This window comes from Mesocricetus auratus, unplaced genomic scaffold (assembly GCF_017639785.1).
Source record: "Mesocricetus auratus isolate SY011 unplaced genomic scaffold, BCM_Maur_2.0 Super-Scaffold_100011, whole genome shotgun sequence".
In the NCBI taxonomy this organism is placed as follows: Eukaryota; Metazoa; Chordata; class Mammalia; order Rodentia; family Cricetidae; genus Mesocricetus; species Mesocricetus auratus.
The window spans coordinates 43,317,669-43,338,275 of NW_024429195.1; the positions used below are offsets into that span (position 1 = coordinate 43,317,669).

General features: G+C 51.2%; 1 protein-coding gene across 1 annotated transcript; it reads left to right on the forward strand.

Annotated features, from left to right (window-relative positions):
- The first annotated feature begins 11,309 nt into the window (after positions 1 to 11,309).
- On the forward strand, positions 11,310 to 20,607 carry Gdf11 (growth differentiation factor 11). Its single transcript, XM_013120291.3, has 3 exons — positions 11,310 to 11,812; positions 16,431 to 16,828; positions 17,437 to 20,607. The coding sequence occupies exons 1-3, from the start codon at positions 11,368 to 11,370 to the stop codon at positions 17,815 to 17,817; spliced, it is 1,224 nt and encodes a 407-aa protein (XP_012975745.2). The 5' UTR covers positions 11,310 to 11,367; the 3' UTR covers positions 17,818 to 20,607.

A 20,607-nucleotide genomic window follows, 5' to 3' on the forward strand; every position in this document is an offset into this window, starting at 1 on the left:
CGGTGAGGAGCGAGAGGTGGCCATTAGGCCGTGTGGTCTCCTGAACTGTGTCAGGGACACTGATCTGGGATCCAGGAGCACGAGTAAGAACTTGGCACAGTGAGTGAGCAGGGCGAGAGCTGGTATGAAGATGGAGAGAATTACCCACCACCACACCCAGGGGAATGCCAAAGGAAGGGCTAGGGCAAGCTGCTTCAAATGCACGGTGGTGGTGGTGGATGGGGAAGCCAAGAAAACAGGAAGACTCGGAGAACAGACCTGTATAGAGCACACACACACACACGCACGCACACAAGCACGCACACGCACGCACACACACACACACATGCACACACACGCACACGCACAGTAGTCACACTATCCACTTCAGAGTCAAACTCCTCCCAAATACGATGATGTTGTGAGGTGCTGGGTATGAGGGAGGAGGAAGTGTGTTGAGAAACTCTGAAGATCGGGGCTGGAGAGACGGCTGGATGGCTAAGCTCACTGGCTGCTCTTCCGGTGATCCCAGGTTTGTTTCCCCAGAGGGATGCTCAGGATCATCTATAACCCAGTCCCAGAGGATCTGCTGCCTCTCCTGAACGCTCAGGCACTACATACACAGTGCAAATATATACACTCAGGCATACATCTATATACATAAATATATTTTTAATCCTGGGGATCAATGGTGGTAATGGTTGTAAGATAAAAATTACTTAACGCCTTTTTTTTTTAGCTGTTTTATTTTTATTTCTTTATGTATACAGCATTCTGTCTGCATATATACCTGCAGGCCAGAAGAGGGTGTCAGATATCATTACGGATGGTTGTGAGCCACCATGTAGTTGCTGAGAATTGAACTCAGGACCTCTGGAAGAGCAGCCAGTGTTCTTAACCTCTGAGCCATCTCTCCAGCCCACTTAAAGCCTTCTAACTCTACCTGAAAATATACTTAAAATGGCTGGGTGGTGGTGGCGCACACCTTTGATCCCAGCACTCGGGAGGCAGAAGCAGGCAGATCTCAGTGAGTTAGAGGTCAGCCTGGTCTGCAGAGTGAGTTCCAGGACATCCAAGACAATACAGAGAAACCCTGTCTCGAAAAAAAACCAAGTGTGTGTGTGTATATACTTAAAATGAGCCAAGGCCGGGTGTTGGTGGCCCACGCCTTTAATCCCAGCACTCGGGAGGCAGAGGCAGGCGGATCTCTGTGAGTTTGAGACCAGTCTGGTCTGCAGAGTGAGTTCCACAACAGTCCAAAACAATACAGAGAAACCCTGTCTCGCAAACCAAAAAAATAAAATAAAATAAAATGAGCCAAACAGATGGCCCAACATACCCAATTCATATGCAATCCTATGTTGAGCTTGAATCTTAAGGCCCCGGCCTTGAGTGATAAGCTAACACACCCAGATCACAGGCTTAGATCAAAACAATGCTGGTTTTGTGTCCGCAGGTCTCCAGGTCCTGACAGCAGAAAGATTCACAGACCATTCCCAGCACAGTCTCCGCAGACCGTCTGACACAGAACATACCAGGGCTGAATGCACCCTGAGAAGAACATACCCACATGGGGAACATCACTCTACTCGGTTGATTGGCAGAGTCTGGGAACACAGCAGGGACTCTGATGGCCAACTGTGACTGTTCCCACTGTTTCACAGGCTATAGATGGCTGTATTACCCAAGAGGACACATTGCCCAACCCCCTGTGTCCTCACTGTGAGGAAATGGAGACTCAGAAATAAAGCTAAGAGTCAACCTGCTGGTAAAAGCAGGGGTGTCGTGTCTGTCCCCGGCAGGATGCTCCCCAAGGAAGACTCCCCTGACGCCTTGTTCTGTCAGCTCACACGTGGCATGACCTTGGCAAAGCTCTTGCCTGTCTAGAGGCTGGTAAACAACTCTCCTTCTCGCCTCACAAGGCAGTTGTGAGGATCACGTAAGGAATGAAGAAGGCTGGCTTCACTCCCTTAAGACAGTAAGGTCAGGGTTCCAGGGCAGGAAAGTGCTTACCCAGCATGCCTGAGGCCCAAGGTTCTGTCTCCAGCACTAACAAGGAGTGGAGAGCAGGGATGAGGCTCAGCTGGTCACTGCTTGCCCATCATGCATGAAGGCCCAAGTTCAACTCATGTCCCTGCGCAAACTGGGCAAGGTGGCTTACGGCAAAAAGATCTGGATTTAGAGGTCATCCTCAACTGCAAAGAGACTCTGAGACCAGCCTGGGCTACTTGAGACTCTGTCTCAAAAGAAAGAAAAGAGTGGCCTTTAATCCCAGCACTGGGGAGGCAGAGGCAGGTGGATCTCTGTGAGTTTGTGAGACCAGCCTGGTCTACAAGAGTGAGTTCCAGGACAGCCTCCAAAGCCACAGAGAAACCCTGTCTCAAAAAAAAAAAAAAAAGAAAGAAAGAAAGAAAGAAAGAAAAGAAAGGCTTTGTCATATTGTTGTTGTTGGGGTTTTATTTGTTTGTTTGTTTCAGGCTGTCCTGAAATTTATTATACAGACCAGGCTGGCCCCCAACTCACAGACATCTGCCTGCCTCTACTTCTCAAGTGCTGGGATTAAAGGTGTGCACCACTATGCCCGGCATGTTTTTTGTTTGTTTGTTTTTTTGGTTTTTCGAGACAAGGTTTCTCTGTGGCTTTGGAGGCTGTCCTGGAACTCACTCTGTAGACCAGGCTGGCCTTGAACTCACAGAGATCCGCCTGCCTCTGCCTCCCGAGTGCTGGGATTAAAGGCGTGGGCCACCAACGCCCGGCATGTTATCTTTGGATTTATGGGAATTAAAATAACTTTGCTTGCCTGCCGGGTGGTGGTGCTCAGCACTTGAGGAGGTTGAGACAGGTGGATCTCTGTGAATTTGAGGCCAGCCTGGTCTACAAAGGTAGTTCCAGGACAGCCAGGGCTACACAGAGAAACCCTGTCTCGAAAAAACAAAATAATGATAATAACAGCAATAACAATATAAAGAAAATGACTTTACTTTGATGGGCTGGAAAGGTGGCTCAGTGCCTGAGACCTCATTGCTCTTCCAGAGGACCTGTGTTCAAGCCCCAGCACCCCCATCAGAGGATCTGACACCATCCTCCAGTGTTCTTGGGCACCTTCATGTTTCTCCTGAGACAGGACACAGATGAGCACTAATAATGAAGCAGAAGTGTGCCTGAGGCCCAAGGCTCAGTCTGCAGCACTAGCAAGGAAGGGGCGGGGATATGGCTGCCTCATATGTGTAGTCCTTGGGACCGAAAACCAAAGACCCTAGGCAGGGCCTGAGGAACAACTCATTCACTCACTCGTTCCATGTATTTAAAAACTAAGCATTTCTTAGTCCTAGAACTATATCATTGAGATGCTTTTTACTCTTTTGCCTCTTTGAAGGGCCCACCACCCAGCCCCCAAATAAATCACACATGGAGGCTTATTCCTAGTTATGAGTGCCTGGCCTTAGCTTGGCTTGTTGCTAGCCAGTTTTTCTTATCTTAAATTAACCCATCTACCTTTTCCCTCTGGGTTTTTATCTTTCTTCTGTATATCTTACTTTCCTTGTTACTCTGTGGCTGGCTGGGTGGCTGGGTGGCTGGGTGGCTGGGTGGCTGGGTGGCTGGGTGGCTGGGTGGCTGGGTGGCTGGGTGGCTGGGTGGCTGGGTGGCTGGGTGGCTGGGTGGCTGGTTAGCTGGCCGATGATGTCCTCCTCTTCGTTTCTCCTTCTATTTATCCTCTCGGCCTGCCAGCCCTGCCTACTTTTTGTTCCTGCCTTGGTATTGATCGTTCAGCTCTTTATGAGGACCACCAGGTGTTTTAGACAGGCAAAGACTCACAGACTCACCGAGTTAAACAAATGCAGCATAAACAAACATCACACACCTTAAATTAGTATTCTACCACAGAACTGTATGAGAATGAGTAGGACATGCTGTAAGATGCTTACAGGCAGAACTGGGGAGATAGTTCTGCTGTTAAGAGCAATACTGCTCTTCTAAAGGACCAGCGTTCTGTTCTTAGCATCCATGTGGTGGCTTACAACTGTAACTCTAGTTCCAAAGGATCTGGCGCCCTCTTCTGGCCTCCCTGGCACAAGGCACAGATGCAGAGCACATACATACATCCAGGAAAGATACTTATACACACAAAACACAAACATGATGGGATGGCCTTCTGTGTATATGTTTCTCTTATTGGCTGATATATAAAACATTGTTTGGCCAATAGCCAGTAGAGGCAGGAAGATAGAAGGGACTAGAGAAGAGAATTCTGGGAAAGGTAGGCAGAGGCAGGAGCCCACCAGAGACAGATACCATGTAGACCACAAAGGAGTAACAGGTCGGGGAATTCTCCAGTAAGCCAAGACCACATAGAAATACATAGGTTAATAGAAATAGGTAAATAATTAAGAAAGAGCTAGCCAATAAGAAGCCCTAGTCATCGGCCAACACTTTCATAATTAACATAGCATCCTGTGTTCATTTGGGGCTGAAGGAGCTGTGGAACACGGGACAAGAAAATTCAATAACACAAACAAGCAAATCCTTTTTTTTTTTTTTAAGGAAAGATGGTTGCAGCCTTCAGACACAGATGAACTGCAATGTGGTGATGGGAGCTGCCTAGCACAGAGTGATGGGTGCAGACCATTCAAGTACCTAAGATGTGCTGGGTGTGTTGGCACACACCTTTAATCCCAGCACTCGGAGGACAGAGGTAAAGTGATCTGTGAGTTCAAGGCCAGTGTTATCTACCTAGAGAGTTCCGGGACAACCAGGGCTACCTAGTGAGATCCTGTTTCAAAAACAAACAAACCTAAGGTGGTTGCCAAAGAATGAGGGCTTTATAAGGGGTGCGCTGAGTGCCGTTCTCAAACCAGCCAGGCTCCACGTGGATGTAGTACTGCAGTGAGACAGCCAACGATGAAGAGAAGTATCAGGGTTAGAGAGAGTAAGGAATGCTGGTAATGACGAGGCAGACTCTCTGGGCCTCCTCACACCCTACACACACACACAAGCACACATGCGCACACACACGTACAAGTACACACATGCACACAGTACATACAAGCACACACATGCACACACGCATACACACACGTACATACAATCACAGCAGGCATAGGCACGTACATGCACACACACACAAACACACACATACATTCACATGCACACACATACACATGCACACGTACACATGAACATGTAAAAGCACAGCATGCACATGCACCATCCCCTTCCAGGCAACCACTTTGATCTTCACAGCCATGTGTTCTCGTGACTTCCTCCTGAGACTGGATTTCCTTGGCATTCTGCCTCCTGCTGCCCCTCACCTGGCAGTTCAGGTCATGCTTTTTCTGCCCATCTGCCAGCGTTTTTGTGTCCCTGGAAGAGTAAACATTACGCTCACACCCTCTCCTTTTCCTTGACTGCGAATATGGCACCTGTTATGATAACTCTTCCCGCCAGCCTGGTCCCAGAGCTGTGCCAGTCCCAAATGAACACACAGGATGCTAGATTAATTAGGAAACTGTGGGCTGTTTGCTATGGTTTCTTGTTGGCTAGCCCTGACTTAATTATTAACCCATAACTGCCAATCTAAGTATTTCCACATGGTCGTCTCTTACTGGAGAAAGGATCCAGACCTCTTACTCCTCTTACATCCTACATGGTGACTCACTGTGCCTCTGTTTCCCAGAATCCTCCACCTCTTGCTTCCCTATTTGCCAACAGTGCTTTATTCATCAACCAATAAGACAAACATACACACAGAAGAACACTCCCCATCATCTCCTCTTTTCTGTCTAAATAGAAAGGGTTTTAACTTTAACATTGTAAAATATATAACAGAACAGTGATCAAGTAAGAACTATGGTTACAATATTTAGTCCATTAACATTTAACAAGATTTAAAGAATGTATTCTATCATCTATCCTATCTATGTGAGTCTAAAGTCTTACCTGTAGCTTATCTTTTATCATAACTAAGGAAAACCATAAATATCTGTCTTCAACTCCATCAAAGACCACAGAAGGATAATATGTAAACACTAGAATTGACAGAGACATTGAGCTACCTGGACAGGCGCCCCCTGCTGGAAGGCCCCCATCTGACCCTGAATTTAGGACTTCAAGGCCCTGGAGAGGGAACACTATGTAAGAGAGACATAGAAAAGATGGAGAGACCTGAAAAAAACCAAGAGTGGAAAGGAAAGGGCAGAGCTGGAGGGTTGGCATTCCCTAAGGAGGCTAGGGGAGTTGACTGGAGTTCAGAAAAGGCTCTTCCTTGGCAGGGGGGGGGCTGTGCTAAGGAACTCATGACCCCAATGATTCGTACAATCTCCAAACTGTACTATGCTTCCATGACCACCACCACAGCCCCTAACACAAACTCTTTGGATCCCTTCTCCAGCTTCTCTTAGAGAAGCTAAAGTTAGCAGGACTGCCCAGGGACCCAGGCAACATAAGTATAGGGTGTGGAGAACATGATACAGGAAGGAGCAGTAATTACACAGCAAGGTCCTCTCGGGAACTGCAGGGTTTGTGGGCAGAGGCCTTGCAAGGGTCCACGCCTTCAGCATACCACCCCAGCCACAAAAGCCTCTCTATGTCCCCAGAGACACATACTAGAAGGGTAGGGAGCTAGGCCTCCAGGGACGCCCTCTCCCCTGAACTACAATTCAGCCATTCCATCCCTCGTCACCCAGCCCAAGAGAGCCAGGTGCCAAGGAACGTGAAACCCTCTAGCAAGGCCTTCGGAGGCAAAAACTGAGAGGGGATGGGGTTAGGGACTCCTATTTACCAGCATCCCCCATGACCTGACCTAGCCTAATCTCAGAAGCTAAACAGGGTAGCGCCTGGGTAGCACTTGGATGGGAAGGTTGGGGAAATTCTCTCAAAGGAGGCAACCCTGACGTACAAGGCGGTCAGGGTGCTGCATGACTGGGAAACAGATGATTCCCAGCCCCGTAGCAGCACCTCTGAGCACAACCTTGGCCTCACACACTGGCGACCGAATCCCAGGAAGAGAAGTTCTTGTTTCTAAGGTTGTTAGCAGACCAATTATTCTAGGATGTACTTCTGTCCCTCGGTATAAGCCTCCTTCTCACCAGCAACTTCAAACTTAAATACCAGCCGCAAGCCCCTACCTACATTAGCTATGAACCAGTCAGGACCTTGAAGGGGGCGGGCCTGAAGGTTGCCTGGGCAACACTAGGAGAGGGGGCACCCCTAGTAGGAAGGCAGTTACCAGGGAGACCAAGACAGTGGACTGGGACCCATGCCAGGGTTGGCACATACCGGGCAGGATAAGCAAAGGATGGGTGGTTTGGTGGTTTGGTTGGTGACAAGGTCCCTCTAGGTAGCCAGGGCTGACCTTGATTTACAGCCTTCATCCTGCCTCAGCATGCGGCTTTTACCCCCGCCAGCGAAAGTCTTAATGTTCTGCTCTCTTCCAACTCCTTTCCTTCCTTCACAACCAGCGTCCCCTCCGAATGACTGGCTCTGGGGCAGCTGGCGTGCTGAAGTTCCAAAAAGAAACCTCAGGGTTACCGTCTGCACCTCAGAAGAACTCTAAGCCACCGGGCCTGAGAGAAGCCGAGGAAAGAGGTGAATTTAGGAGAGGCGGGAGAAGAGACAAGGCTTACTGTACTTCACAACTTCCGCTGATGGTGTTGTTCACCAGTCCAGCGTTTCCCTACCACTCCGGGTTCGAGGTTGGGGAACAGTACTGGGGGGACTTGAAGTCTAAAGGGCAAAATATCAAAACCGCCGGGCTGACATTTCACATGAGTCCACCAGGGGGCAGGATTGTCCACTTAATGAATTACCTGTAGCCCCAGCGATGGAGCGGAAATCTGGCAGATTGTTCCTGCCTCCCTGGTTATTTGGCCTACAACAACCCCTTGTGGACACAGTTTCCTTCACACCCCCAACCCAGCTCTGATCAAGTTCCCTCACGAAGGCTCATTCAACTTTTTAGTCAAAGAAACTAAGGAATGCTTTAGTGAAAAGGGCCTGTTCTGTTGGATGTCACAGTTACAAGCAGGGTTAAGAGGTGATGACTGACCCTGTTAGAATGGTATGTCAGACCTTTGATCCTCATAAGTTTCAAAAATGGCTGCAGTACTGTAATTGCCATCTTACGAAGAAGAACTCGAAGTGTAAAGGGTTAATAACTTGGGGCTTGCACGATGGCTCAGCAAGTAAAGGCACTTGCCACCAAGCCTGAAGACCTGACGTGGATGCCAGGAAGCCACATGGTGGAAAGACAGAACTTTCTCCAGAAAATTATTAAAACTCCTTTTCTCTTGTGTGTGCATGCTCTTGCGCGTGCGTGTGTGCGTGTGTGCGTGTGTGTGTGTGTATGCGCACCCGCGCGAGCATGCATGCACGCACGCACACGTGCACACGCACACACATATAAGTTCACATAGCCAGAAAGGAAGGTGGTGTAGATACAGGCAGCCTAGTTCTAGTAGAGAAGCTAGAGTAAGGAAAGGACTCCTGAATGATTTGTCTAAAAATCTCATCTATCCTAAGACCTAATAAAAGATTGAATCTGTCCAAGAGACTGGGAGTGGAAGTCGTGTGCGAGGGACCACGCCTTGACAGGCTAAGTGTGCATACATCACACTGAACTCCTGAGCTGCAGCCAGCCGAGAAGTTGTTCTGAGGAGACAGCTCGGATGATAAGGCTGGAATGCTACACCCAGGTAATGTAGTCTGGGTGACTGCCAGTCATTAAGTGAAGCCTGCCAGATAGGGCTCAACTGAGGGGAGAGGACTTCTCTGCTTGATCTGTGATGTTTCAGGTACCTCAGAGTCTCTGAACCAGAGCACCAGCTGGTATGACACCCCTAAAGCCTGCTGCTTGGAGGAAAGGGCAGTCTTAGTGTCTCCACTGGAAGCACTCTTGATAAGGAGTACCAGCTGTGCTCCCTAAAGGACCAGAAGGAGAGCTCTCAAGGTGTTTACAGGGTGTTTTTTTTCAGAGACAGAGTTCACAATGTCTCCTTGGCTGTCCTGGAACTCCATGTAGATCAGCCTGACCTCTAACTCACAGAGATCTGCCTGCCTCTGCCTCCTGACTGCTAGGATTAAAGGCGTGTGTTACCATACCAAGCTTTGATGTTTTATTAGATTTTTAATCCCAGAGAGGAAAACAAAAGTCTTCTACTTGACTCAAGAATCCCAGTACCGAAGTTTACACATTTTATATGTATTTATCTAATTTCTTTTGAGACGGCCTTCTACCGAAGTTTATACATTTTGATCAGTGAATGTTTTGTGAGATAGCAAAGGAGCAAGACCCAGCCCCCAAACGTTTCAGTTTGCCAAGGATCTCCAGAAACACAGGTCAAAGCATGTCTAGGCAAAGGGCTTTCTGAAGGCTGAGGCAGGAGGATGACTGAGTTTGAGGCCAGCCTGGGATACACTTAAGACCCAGTCTCAAAAAAAGAAAGGAGTGGCCGGGCTGTGGTGGTGCACACCTTTAATCCCAGCACTCGGGAGACAGAGGCAGGTGGATCTCTGTGAGTCTGAGACCAGCCTGGTCTGCAGAGTGAGTTCCAGGACAGCCTCCAAAGCCACAGAGAAACCCTGTCTCGAAACCACGACACCCCCCAAAAAAAAAGAAAGAAAGGAGTGTAGGGGAAAGAGGTGGAAAGGGTGTAGGGAGGTGGGGAGGGAGAGAAGGAGAAACTGAGGGCTTGGGAAAGATGCTCAGTATTAGTGGCCACCTTGAAGTCATTTTATCACTTGGCATTCTTCCTTCTTCTGTCCGACTGTCTGGCTATGCTTGGGGTCCCATCTGAAGACCAAGGCTGGTCCCACATCTGAGTTGCCTCCCTTGCGGCTCGCCTGTCTCCACATCAGGCGTCTGAGTACAGAGCTCTCGCCCACCCTTATGCCTTAAACTTCAAGCTCCTTTTCAGACATGAAGGACGATACAAACAAACAAAGGCATGACTGGGGACGCCGGGGTCCAGGTTCCAAGCACCACTTTCGAGCCGTGTCTCATCGGGCTCTTTCCCTCATGGCTCCCACCCTTTCCAGAGCGATCACTCCCTTTGTTAACGTGAAAACTCAATTCCAAGCTCACGGGCTTCCTAGCTAGTTTTCTTCCGGTTTCAGGACTTGCCATCGCCTCCCCAACTTCTCAGCTTCGCCCTGGCCTCTTCCTCTCCTAATCTCCTTGAGTCCTATGATAAGTCAGCCTGATGCTTTTCACTTTATGGCTACTTCAAGTAGCCGAGGCTATTCCTCACATCTCCACCTCCTCCCATTGGGCGTCTATTCGCTCCCACCACGACGGACTTGTCTCCGTTCCTCTTTCCTGCAGGGAGACTCTTGCCTTCTGGTCTTTGCTCTGCACCTGCCTCACCGGGGGCTCCCTCCGAGCGGTCTCCCTGTCTCTACTTCCCACCCCATACCGCACCCCTTGCTGGCCCACCTCCCCGGCGCTCTCCCGTTCGACTCTGTGGAATCCGGTTAGGCGCCCCTCTTTGCGGTCCACCTTTGTCTCTGAGTCCCTCTACTCCAACTGTCCCACTAGTTTTCCTGGTCTCCGCTTACCCGTCTTAGCTCTGGCTCTAAGACTCTTCCCTCTGTGACTTTTCTCTTTTGTCTCTCCCTCTTCCCTTCCTATCTGGGGCTCTTTGGATCTGCCTCTTCCCCCACCCCCAACCCCTACTCGTCGCTCCGTCTGTCCCCGGTCTCTCTGACTCGGTCCTCCCCCCCCCCGCCTCCCCCTCCCCCATCTCTCACTCGGTCTCTTCATCTTTCTCTGGGCCCGTGCTCCCTCCCTCCTCCCTCTCCTCTCTCTCTCTCTCTCTCTCTCTCTCTCTCTCTCTCTCTCTCTCTCTCTCTCTCTCTCTCTCTCTCTCTCCCTCTCTCTCTCTCTCTCTCTCCACTCTCTCTCTCTCTCTCTCTCTCTCTCTCTCTCTCTCCACTCTCTCTCTCTCTCTCTCTCTCTCTCTCTCTCTCTCTCTCTCTCTCTCTCTCTCTCTCTCCCTCTCTCTCTCTCTCTCTCTCTCTCTCTCTCTCTCTCTCTCTCTCTCTCTCCCCTCTCTCTCTCTCTCTCTTTCCTCGGCTCTCTCCGGCTCCCTCTCTCGCCTCGGATGACAGCGCTACCTCTTTTGTTGGCTCCGCAGCCAATCGCGGCCGCTGACGACACGGGGGCCGGGGCTATAAAGGGCCCGGCCCGGGCTTGGGCCCCCCCAGCCGCCCGCCCCGGCCGCCCGCCCGCCCCGCCCGTGCGCCCGCCGCCCCCGGCCCCCGGCCCCCCCTCGGCCGGGCAGCCCCCAATCCCGCGCCGCCCGGACCCCCTCCTCCTCCTCCCTCTTCCCTCCGCCCCCTCCCCGCGGGACTCCGGCGTCCCCGCCCCCCAGTCCTCCTCCCCTCCCCTGCAGCATGGTGCTCGCGGCCCCGCTGCTGCTGGGCTTCCTGCTCCTCGCCCTGGAGCTGCGGCCCCGGGGGGAGGCGGCCGAGGGCCCCGTGGCGGCGGCGGCGGCGGCAGCGGCGGCGGCGGCGGCCGGGGTCGGGGGGGAGCGCTCGAGCCGGCCGGCCGCGTCCGCTGCGCCGGAGCCGGACGGCTGCCCCGTCTGCGTGTGGCGGCAGCACAGCCGCGAGCTGCGCCTGGAGAGCATCAAGTCGCAGATCCTGAGCAAACTGCGGCTCAAGGAGGCGCCCAACATCAGCCGGGAGGTGGTGAAGCAGCTGCTGCCTAAGGCGCCGCCGCTGCAGCAGATCCTGGATCTGCACGACTTCCAAGGCGACGCGCTGCAGCCCGAGGACTTCTTGGAAGAGGACGAGTACCACGCTACCACGGAGACGGTCATAAGCATGGCCCAGGAGAGTAAGTGGGCTGCGGGGTGCGCGCGGTGCGGTCCAATCTCGGGAAGGACCCGGAAGCCCTTTCTGCAAAAACTTGACGGATTGGGGAGCCCGGCCACTCCACACAACTTTTTCGAGCAGTGAAGATGGGCAGCGGAGTTGAGTGCACGCCCCGTTGGGGGGGGCGTTGCTTGGGGGTGGGTGGCTTCCAAACCGGGCAGGTTGTGAGATACTGCTTCCCACCCCTTGTGCGGAAAATGAAGTTGAAGTAGTCCCAGAAACTGGCACCCAACAGCGACTCTCCTTGAAGCGCGAGATGAGGAGATTCCGTGACCCGTGCAGTCCCAGCTGGGCCGCACTACCCTCTTCCCATTGCTCTGGCACCAGCACCAACTCCTTGCACGGGGCTCCGTAAGGCGCCCGCCAGGTTGCGGAGAAGTAAAGTTCCTCCAGCTCCATTGTTATAGGACCCAAACCTGGTGTCACTCTTGACTGACAGAGTTGCGTTCTCCCACTGGGCATCCCTAGGAGCTTAAGAAGCTGTTCCCTCCTGGTACAGAAAGAGTTCAAACAACTCAACTCCACTGCGCTTGAGACTTAATGAGTATCATTTGGTTACTCTCACCGTAGTGTTCTCTGTCTCTTACTTATTCGCTGTCCTACCCACAGCTGGAGCCAGAGAAGACCCAGGGAGAAAGAACTAGTCGAGGGGGGATGGGAGAACCCAGGCATCCGAGCCCCTGGCCAAACGGAGGATGAACACTCCAATAGACATGAGCTGCTTTGAAATTTTATGGCCTGGAAAATCCAGGCCAATACTACCGCCCCCACGGCCTGCTTTCCCTAGGGTCAGGTGACTCCCTTTTCCCCTCCCCCACCGACTGTCGTGCCCCCCCCAACTCCAGGGAACCAGGCTTTCTCTTTTCCCTAGTGGTTTGGCAAGCCCCCTCTTTGGTTTTATGGCTCTTAACGGGGTGTGGGGGGGAGACTGGTTTATTGGCAGATGGTCATAAAAAAAGCTGGGGGCTGCGGGAAATCCTAGTGGCCCACCCCATGTAGAGGTACAGGAACCCAGGTGTGCCTGCCTCTGGAAGGTTGAGTGCCTGGCGCTGCCACCCAGTTACCCAGTTTCTGCAGAATTCAACTTCAACTCGGTCAGGCTTGTAAAGAAAACTCAAAAGAACCAGGAAACTCCCGTGTGTGTGTGTGTGTGTGTGTGTGTGTGTGTGTGTGTGTGTGTGTGTGTGTGTGTCGGCATGGAGATCTGATATCTTGGTTTCTCAGTCTCCCTTCTTAATGCTACTACTTTTGGAAACCCGGGTCAGTCTGAGACTGACTGAGAGCAGGAATGGGGAAAGGATTCTGGAAAACGGTTGTAGAGAATTTATGAATGACCTAAAATTTTTGTTATTGTGGTCTGCGTGATGTAAAGTGTGTTCCCAGGGTGAGTGACCTAGCTGTGGGCTTCCCGTTGCCCTTCACCATTCCCAGCATCCCTTAACCAAAGGGCTGGAGAGCAGAATTTACTCTGGCCGTGGGGAGCATCAGAAGTCAAGGGACCGATCGTGTGAACTGGGCAGTAGACCTCCGCCTGGGGTGTGAGTGCACCCAGTAGGTGAGGCTGGGATCTAACCCTAACTTCCATTTAGTGCTGCTCCAGGACTTTAGGTAATCCAGGAACTGGGTTTCAAACCAGGTATTGTACTTCCCCTTTAAGAGTCTAGCTGCGACCTTAAGAGAGGGAGGGGGAGTAGAGGGGAAGGGAGGGAGGGAGAGAGGGGAAAAGGAAAAAGAGACTTTTATAGTCTAATCCCCAGGGACCCGCTTTAATAAGAGACTTGTGCTCTGCTAATCGGGGGAGGTGTTTGTCAGCAGAGATGGCCTCTGCTCCCCTCCCCTGCCTCCCCTCCCCCAGCCAACCCCGGACCCCAGCCCCCACCTTTGCTGGGCTGTTCTGCCGGCCCGAGCTCCCTCTGCCCTCTCGCTCTCCCACCCCAGCCAGCATCCCTGGGAACCCAGCCCCCTGCGCTTCTGGGAGCCGAGCCGAGCCCAGCCCAGCCCCTCAGTTTGTCTCTCCTGGGCTCACTCAGAGGCCCCTGCCCTCTCGCCCAACCTCCTGCCCCAGGGCCATCCAGCCCGAGTTGGGAGAGGGTGTGCGGTGGCGTGGAGGCTGTAAGCACAGAGGGGGTTGGGCTTTGGCTGAAAATAGTGCAATGACCTCTCTCCCCCATCAGCACCGCCTACTAAACCTGACCTGCTGCCTGCCACCAACCAAATCAATCAACACAGATGTGGCCCCTTCCCCTCCCACCGGAGCGGGGCCTAAATGGGTGTTGGGGACTCCCAAGTCCCTTCCCTCTGTAGCTGTACCTGCTTCTTTGTTCCTCCTGCACCTTATCATCTCTACCCCGTGAGGCCCGACTCTCTCCTACCTTTGCCCTCTTAACCCCTGCCCAGGCCAGTCTAGCCCACCCAGTAGTCTCAGCTTCCCAAACATTGCCTCTCCTCAGGGCGATCCCACTCTGTTCCTCTGTTCATCTCCTCAGACCTGACCTTATCATCTCCAAACTCCTCCCTTTTCTACACCTTGTCCCTTAGAAACATGAACTGTCTGCATATACACAGAGACACATGTGTGGGTTCCCTGTGGTGGACATAGAGGAACCAGACTTAGGAATATCCCATTACCCTGTCTCAGCTTTAAGTGGGCTGCTTCGTTTATAAGATGAACATTTATTGAGAAGCTATTATTTTCCACATTCTTTAATGCACAGATATCGTCTGTATCACAGTGGAAATATGGGGGGTAAGGTCAGATACTGGGCAGCAGGCCAGGCAGTGGTTAAACTTACTTTGGTTGCTGCTAGAGAAGAACCTGCAATTCAACATATGACAGTATGGGAGGCACAGAAACTATAATGACAAAACAGTCTCAAGACAAATATGAACCCTCAAAGAGATAAGTATCTAATGGCAAGAAACAGATACTTGTACCTGGACCTGGTGGTGCCTGCATGGAATCCCAGCTACTTAGGAGACTGAGGCAGGGATTTCTGAAGTTCAAAGCCTACCTGGGCAACCCTGTCTCAAACTAAGAGAGGCAGGGAGTGTGGCTCAGTGGTAGAGTGCTTGGCTAACAGGCATCAGGCCTAGGTGTTCTCCCCATACACACAAGTACTCTATGCTGCAATCACTCAGATGTGGTGTGCATTTGGACTATTGTCACTCTGACCTCATCAGTATCGTTCCTGCCCCAAACTACCCTCCCGATCTCTGAACTTGCATTCCTCTCCCTACTCTACCTTATGGGAGAGTATCAGAGCCTGGCGTCCTGGAAGAACAAAGGGAAGAGATGCCCTGAAAGGACACAGTGGGTCATGATCGAGTATGAAGTCATTAAGTACTTTCTTCCTCACCACATCTGGAGACTCCTCCTCCCGGGGTGATGGGGAGCTAACCAGAGACAACAGATGCCAAGTTCTCCGTCATTGTGCAAGTAGTAACACTTGGGTATGGATAGGCAAGGGCCATACTTACATGGTTCTGGAAAAACCTCATTCCATTCTTCCTGTCTACAGTGAGAATGGACATGCCTGTGCGAAGGACACGTAATTTAGGGCATCTCTAACACACTTGGAGGTTAGGAAGAGCTGGGCATTGTGGAACATGCTATAATTGCAACACTTGGGAAGATGAGACAGGGGGACTGCTGTGAGCTGAGGCCACTTAGTGAGTTCCAGAACAGTCAAGGATATATAACAAAACTGTCTCAAAACAAAGACTGAAAAGAGCTTAAGGAAAACTGAGAAGAGCTGGAATAAGAGCAAAGGGATACACTGAGAACCATCTTTGAGAACCTTTAAGATCTTGAACAAGGGAAAAGGGCCAAAAGGTAACCTTCGTAAAGACGAAGAGGCCTCGGGCTGAGCAAAGGGGACTGGGCGTTAAAAAGATGTCTGCTCATAGTTGACTTGGTGTGTTAAGTGTTCTTTCTGATGCTTTGGACAAGTAAGACACTTTCCCTCGGAAACTGAGGTGAGTGTCTTGGCTGGCAGTGGGGAAGCAGCAGTGGAGAGAGGAATGAGGAAGTCAAAAGCACAGGAAATGCTTGGCAGTTCCATTTTGTAAGGTGTGCTACTGGGAATAGGGAGCCTAGATCTGAATTCTGGTTGACTTTATAATTTAGCCCACACTCCACTCTGAACCCTGGCCTGTTTCCTCTGATGTTTCCTTTGCTTGCTGCCCCTAGGCTCCACCTGCTCACTAGACAAACCTGGGGAAAGGTAACTTGAGGACATATAGTAAAGAAAGGCAAAGAAAAAGCTAGAGACCAGCTGAGCAGCACCAGAGGCAGAAAAGGTTTCAGATGAGGGAGACTCGGGAACCACCTTAGCAGGTCATTTGGTAGATGGATCCTCTGTTAGGAGAAATGGTATAGCGAATGGGTATAGATCAGTAAGGCCTAACAAATTTATTACCGTAGAGTTGAGATTTTAGATACTAGAGACTTAGCTAACCAGACAGGCACAGGAGAAGATCTGGAAAACAGGCTGAGGAAGAATCTGCCGAAGCCTGGCAGGGCTGCTAAGCCCGTGCACAGACACCCTTTGCTGATGCTGTGCCCCCTTTTCTCTCGTCAGCGGACCCTGCAGTGCAGACTGATGGCAGCCCTCTCTGTTGCCACTTCCACTTCAGCCCCAAGGTGATGTTCACAAAGGTGCTGAAGGCCCAGCTGTGGGTGTACCTTCGGCCTGTGCCCCGACCAGCCACCGTCTACCTGCAGATCTTGCGACTGAAACCCCTGACTGGGGAAGGGACCGCAGGGGGCGGGGGTGGAGGCCGGCGTCACATCCGTATCCGATCACTAAAGATTGAGCTACACTCGCGTTCCGGCCACTGGCAGAGCATCGACTTCAAGCAAGTGCTACACAGCTGGTTTCGCCAGCCACAGAGCAACTGGGGCATCGAGATCAACGCCTTTGATCCCAGCGGCACAGACCTGGCTGTCACTTCCCTTGGGCCAGGAGCTGAGGGACTGGTGAGCAGGGGGCCTGAAGTGGTGGTAGTTGTGCATAACCTGTCCCCAGGAGATGGGGGTTAGGAAAAGTAGACCAGGAAGATGGAGTTGGGGCCAGGAACTAATTCTGGAGGTGGAGGTGGGGTGGCAAACTATCACTTTTCATGGTTTTAAGCCAGGAAACAGTTGAAAACTGAAACTGGATTTGGGGTGAAGGTGTCAGTTAGTGGGAGACCCGTGGGAACACAAAACTGACCCTTGTCTGGGCATGGTGTTATCTAATCCTAACACCAGGGAGGCCAGACTGGAGGATCAGGAGTTCTAGACCATTTTCTGCTACATAGCAAATTTGAGGCCAGCCTGAGCTATGTGAGATCGTATCTCAAATCTCTGAAGTCCTGGGCCAAGGATCTCATGAGGTCACATTGCCAGGAAAGGAAAAATTAGGGAAAGTGAACAGAAGAGAGCTAGATGGCAAAAGGAGTGGGTAGGTTGCTCTGTGGGTGGGAGCAGCGAACAAGCGAAGATGTCTGCGGTTTCTGAGCTGATGGCCCTGCTGAGATGCAGGTAGGAAAGAGAAACTGTTCAGGGCTCTGTCACATCTCTTTCCCCTCTCCCTGGTCCCTCAGCACCCTTTCATGGAGCTTCGAGTCCTAGAGAACACAAAACGGTCGCGGCGGAACCTAGGCCTGGACTGCGATGAGCACTCGAGTGAGTCCCGCTGCTGTCGGTACCCTCTCACCGTGGACTTTGAGGCTTTTGGCTGGGACTGGATCATCGCACCTAAACGCTACAAGGCCAACTACTGCTCCGGCCAGTGCGAGTACATGTTCATGCAAAAGTATCCACACACCCACTTGGTGCAACAGGCCAATCCAAGAGGCTCTGCTGGGCCCTGCTGCACCCCTACCAAGATGTCCCCAATCAACATGCTCTACTTCAATGACAAGCAGCAGATTATCTACGGCAAGATCCCTGGCATGGTGGTCGATCGCTGTGGCTGCTCCTAAGGGGTGGGCTACAGTGGATGCCTCCCTCATAGACCCTACCCCAAGAACCCCAGCCCTGGTCCCCATTCCCCCAAGCCCTAGAGCGCCCTCCACCTCTTCCCGTGAACACCACACCTTGTTCCCTGACCAAGCAGTGTGCAATACAACAGAGGGAGGTAGGTGGGGATGGAGGGGTGAGGGTTGGGAGAAAGGAAGGGCAGTCAGGGTGGAATGTATCTGAGATTTGCAGGTGAGAAGGTTTGGCAAGAAGACAGGTGTAGAGACAGAGGAAGAAGACGGAAGGATAGAGAGAGAGGAACAAACAGCAACCCTGAGAAAGCGAAGGAATAGAGGCTGAAGATAAGAGTAGGCAAAGACAGACGAGGAGAAAGAGACTGAAATGGGAGTACAACCAGAGCCCTGCCTCGGGCCTCCTTTTTTCTACCAGCAAGGTGAGGCTTGGTATAGTTTGGGGAGTTCCCCTGACAACTCAGTCAGAGTAAATCAAGTCCATTCTTAGCTTCTTCCTTCTCTCCTTCCAACAGCAACGAGAAGTAGAATGAGGATGGGGCAAAGGAAGGACCTGGGAGTTTCTTATTTATTTATTTATTGTGACTTTTCATTTTTTTTTTTTTTGGTATTTGGCTTTACTGGAATGGGAGGGACCCTGCCCACTGTGCCCCATTGGTCCCTTACTCCCCAAACCCTGCTCTCCCTGATACCAACCTACTTAAGCACTTGTATTAGCCTCCAGGGTTGGGAACGGGAGTAAAGGGCAAGAGGGCTGACACATGGAAGCTTCTAACCCATCATCACCCTAACCAACCTTCTGGAGCCAAATGGGTTGAGCTCAGTGGTCATGGAAACAGAAAGAAGTTCAGACTTAAGAGCTGGGGGGAGCGAAACCTCACCATCCAGGAACTATGAGAGCTACTAAAATACCCCCCAGGCCTACCTTGTTCACGGTATCTAGCCAGGGGGTACAGCGTGCTTATTCCCAAATTCCCCTCAGCCAAGAGACCAAAGAGCCTGTGGAATGCCCCTGTTCTCAGCCTCTATCTTCAGGTCAATAAAAGTTAGAAATCCCAGAGTCCCCCAGGTCTGGGAAGGGTTAAGGGTCAAGAAAATAGTAAAGAGGCTGAAGGTTACAGGGCATCTGAATCCAAATCACTGCTCTAGGCTAGGGGATACAGCCAGGAGACCAAGGTGGAAGGGATTCGGAAGGGGGACATTTTAGTCCCTCTACCCCAAAGCTCAGGGTGGAAGAAGGGAGAACAAGGGAGCAGAGTGTCTATAACTTTATCCTTTATTTTTGGAATATAGCAGTACCTGACAGCAGGGAGGGGACAGTACAGGCATGTGACAAGGCCAGTTACAACAGAGGATGGGAGGATGGAGAGTCCGTGGTTTGGAAGGGTTAGGAAACAGGCAAGCGATTAGCTGCCACTTCATGTCACTAACTGGACCCATTCGTTCCTCCCACAATCCTGCCCACCCTCCTCTGGACTCACTGTGCCTCAGTTTCTTCCCCTTGATGGAATGAGAAACAGCAGCACCCGCCACAGCCAAGAGATGAATTCTGAGCACTTACCACGGGCACTTTATGGACATAAAATACCTCTCGCTGTGGGACTAGATAACCAGGGCACCACCATGGTGGTGAAGAGACTAGAGGCTTAAAGGAGCCACATGCTGCAGAGCACAAGTCCCCTCTGCCTCTCAGCTGGACAATGCCTGAAGCCAAGGAGTTGAAAATCTCCACCCCTAACCATACCTCACCAGTGGCCTCTTGGCTCCAGACAAGAGTCTTAAGAGGGTCGGGGGTGGGGGATAACAGAAAAATGATCCAGTAGAGCCAGCCTTGTGGTAGAAAAAGTACTGAACTGAAGCCTGGCTAGGACAGTCTGTGCTTCCTAAGAACATGTTTCTCTCACTTGGGCCAGACCATAGGAAGGACAAAGGACTATCCTTGGCACCTAACTCCTATTCTCATAGTGAGAAAAGGAGGTAAGATGTGTCCTACGGGGAATGGAAAAGGGTTAAGCCTTTCGACTCACTTCCCATGTAGCAGCTGTTAGTCCCAAGCCTCTCCTCTCTGGTCCCATTCTTCATTCTTTTTGCCTACCCCATCTTAAAGAACAAGACACATTTGACTATCAACACCATCCACACTTCCTTGGTGGAGGAGAGGAATAGAAAAGCAGAGAGAAGATGCTTCTCTCCAAGGTCAAATGCCTCTTGATCTTGGAAAAGGTAAGGGTAGGATAATAAGGTATCAGGTAATCTCTACAGTTTAGAGAGCTGGGGCATTAAACTTTAAACGTTGCCTCTTTATTACCACCAAGTAATAAATACTTTTCCAGGGGGAAGGAGTTCTCTTCTGAATACAAACCTCAGTTAAGACTCCTGGTCTTTCTATCCCCTAAGAGGCTTGAGGACATGGCCTAACAGTTCAGTGGGAGCTGGCACTTCCTACGCCTTACCTGTGTGGACTGGCCAGTGCTCCTCCTAAAGTATCATTATTAGTGTAATTCTTTACTCTGTGTATTTGTTACATCATGTGTGTGATTGCCTTTGTTTGTTAAGGGTGTTTGAGGAGTATGGGCTGATAGGGGCACTGGAATGTTAGGAAAGGACTTCACTGACATCAAGGTTTTCAGGAAGGAACCACTGCAAAAAGGCCATCAGGCAGTTTTCGAGTTATGTGACAGAGGGCAAAGATGGCCATAGGGTGCTCTGAGTTTTGGGACAGTCACATGACACAATCCAGCACTTGAACCTGAAAAAAGAAAAATAAAAGCAGTCAAAGAG

Bases quoted from the DNA above. Each gene is read 5' to 3' on its own strand.
- Gdf11 (XM_013120291.3), top strand. From the start codon at position 11,368: ATGGTGCTCGCGGCCCCGCTGCTGCTGGGCTTCCTGCTCCTCGCCCTG. The intron at 11,813-16,430 runs GTAAGTGGGCTG...TTCTCTCGTCAG, and splicing joins CATAAGCATGGCCCAGGAGA to CGGACCCTGCAGTGCAGACT. The intron at 16,829-17,436 runs GTGAGCAGGGGG...CTGGTCCCTCAG, and splicing joins GGCCAGGAGCTGAGGGACTG to CACCCTTTCATGGAGCTTCG.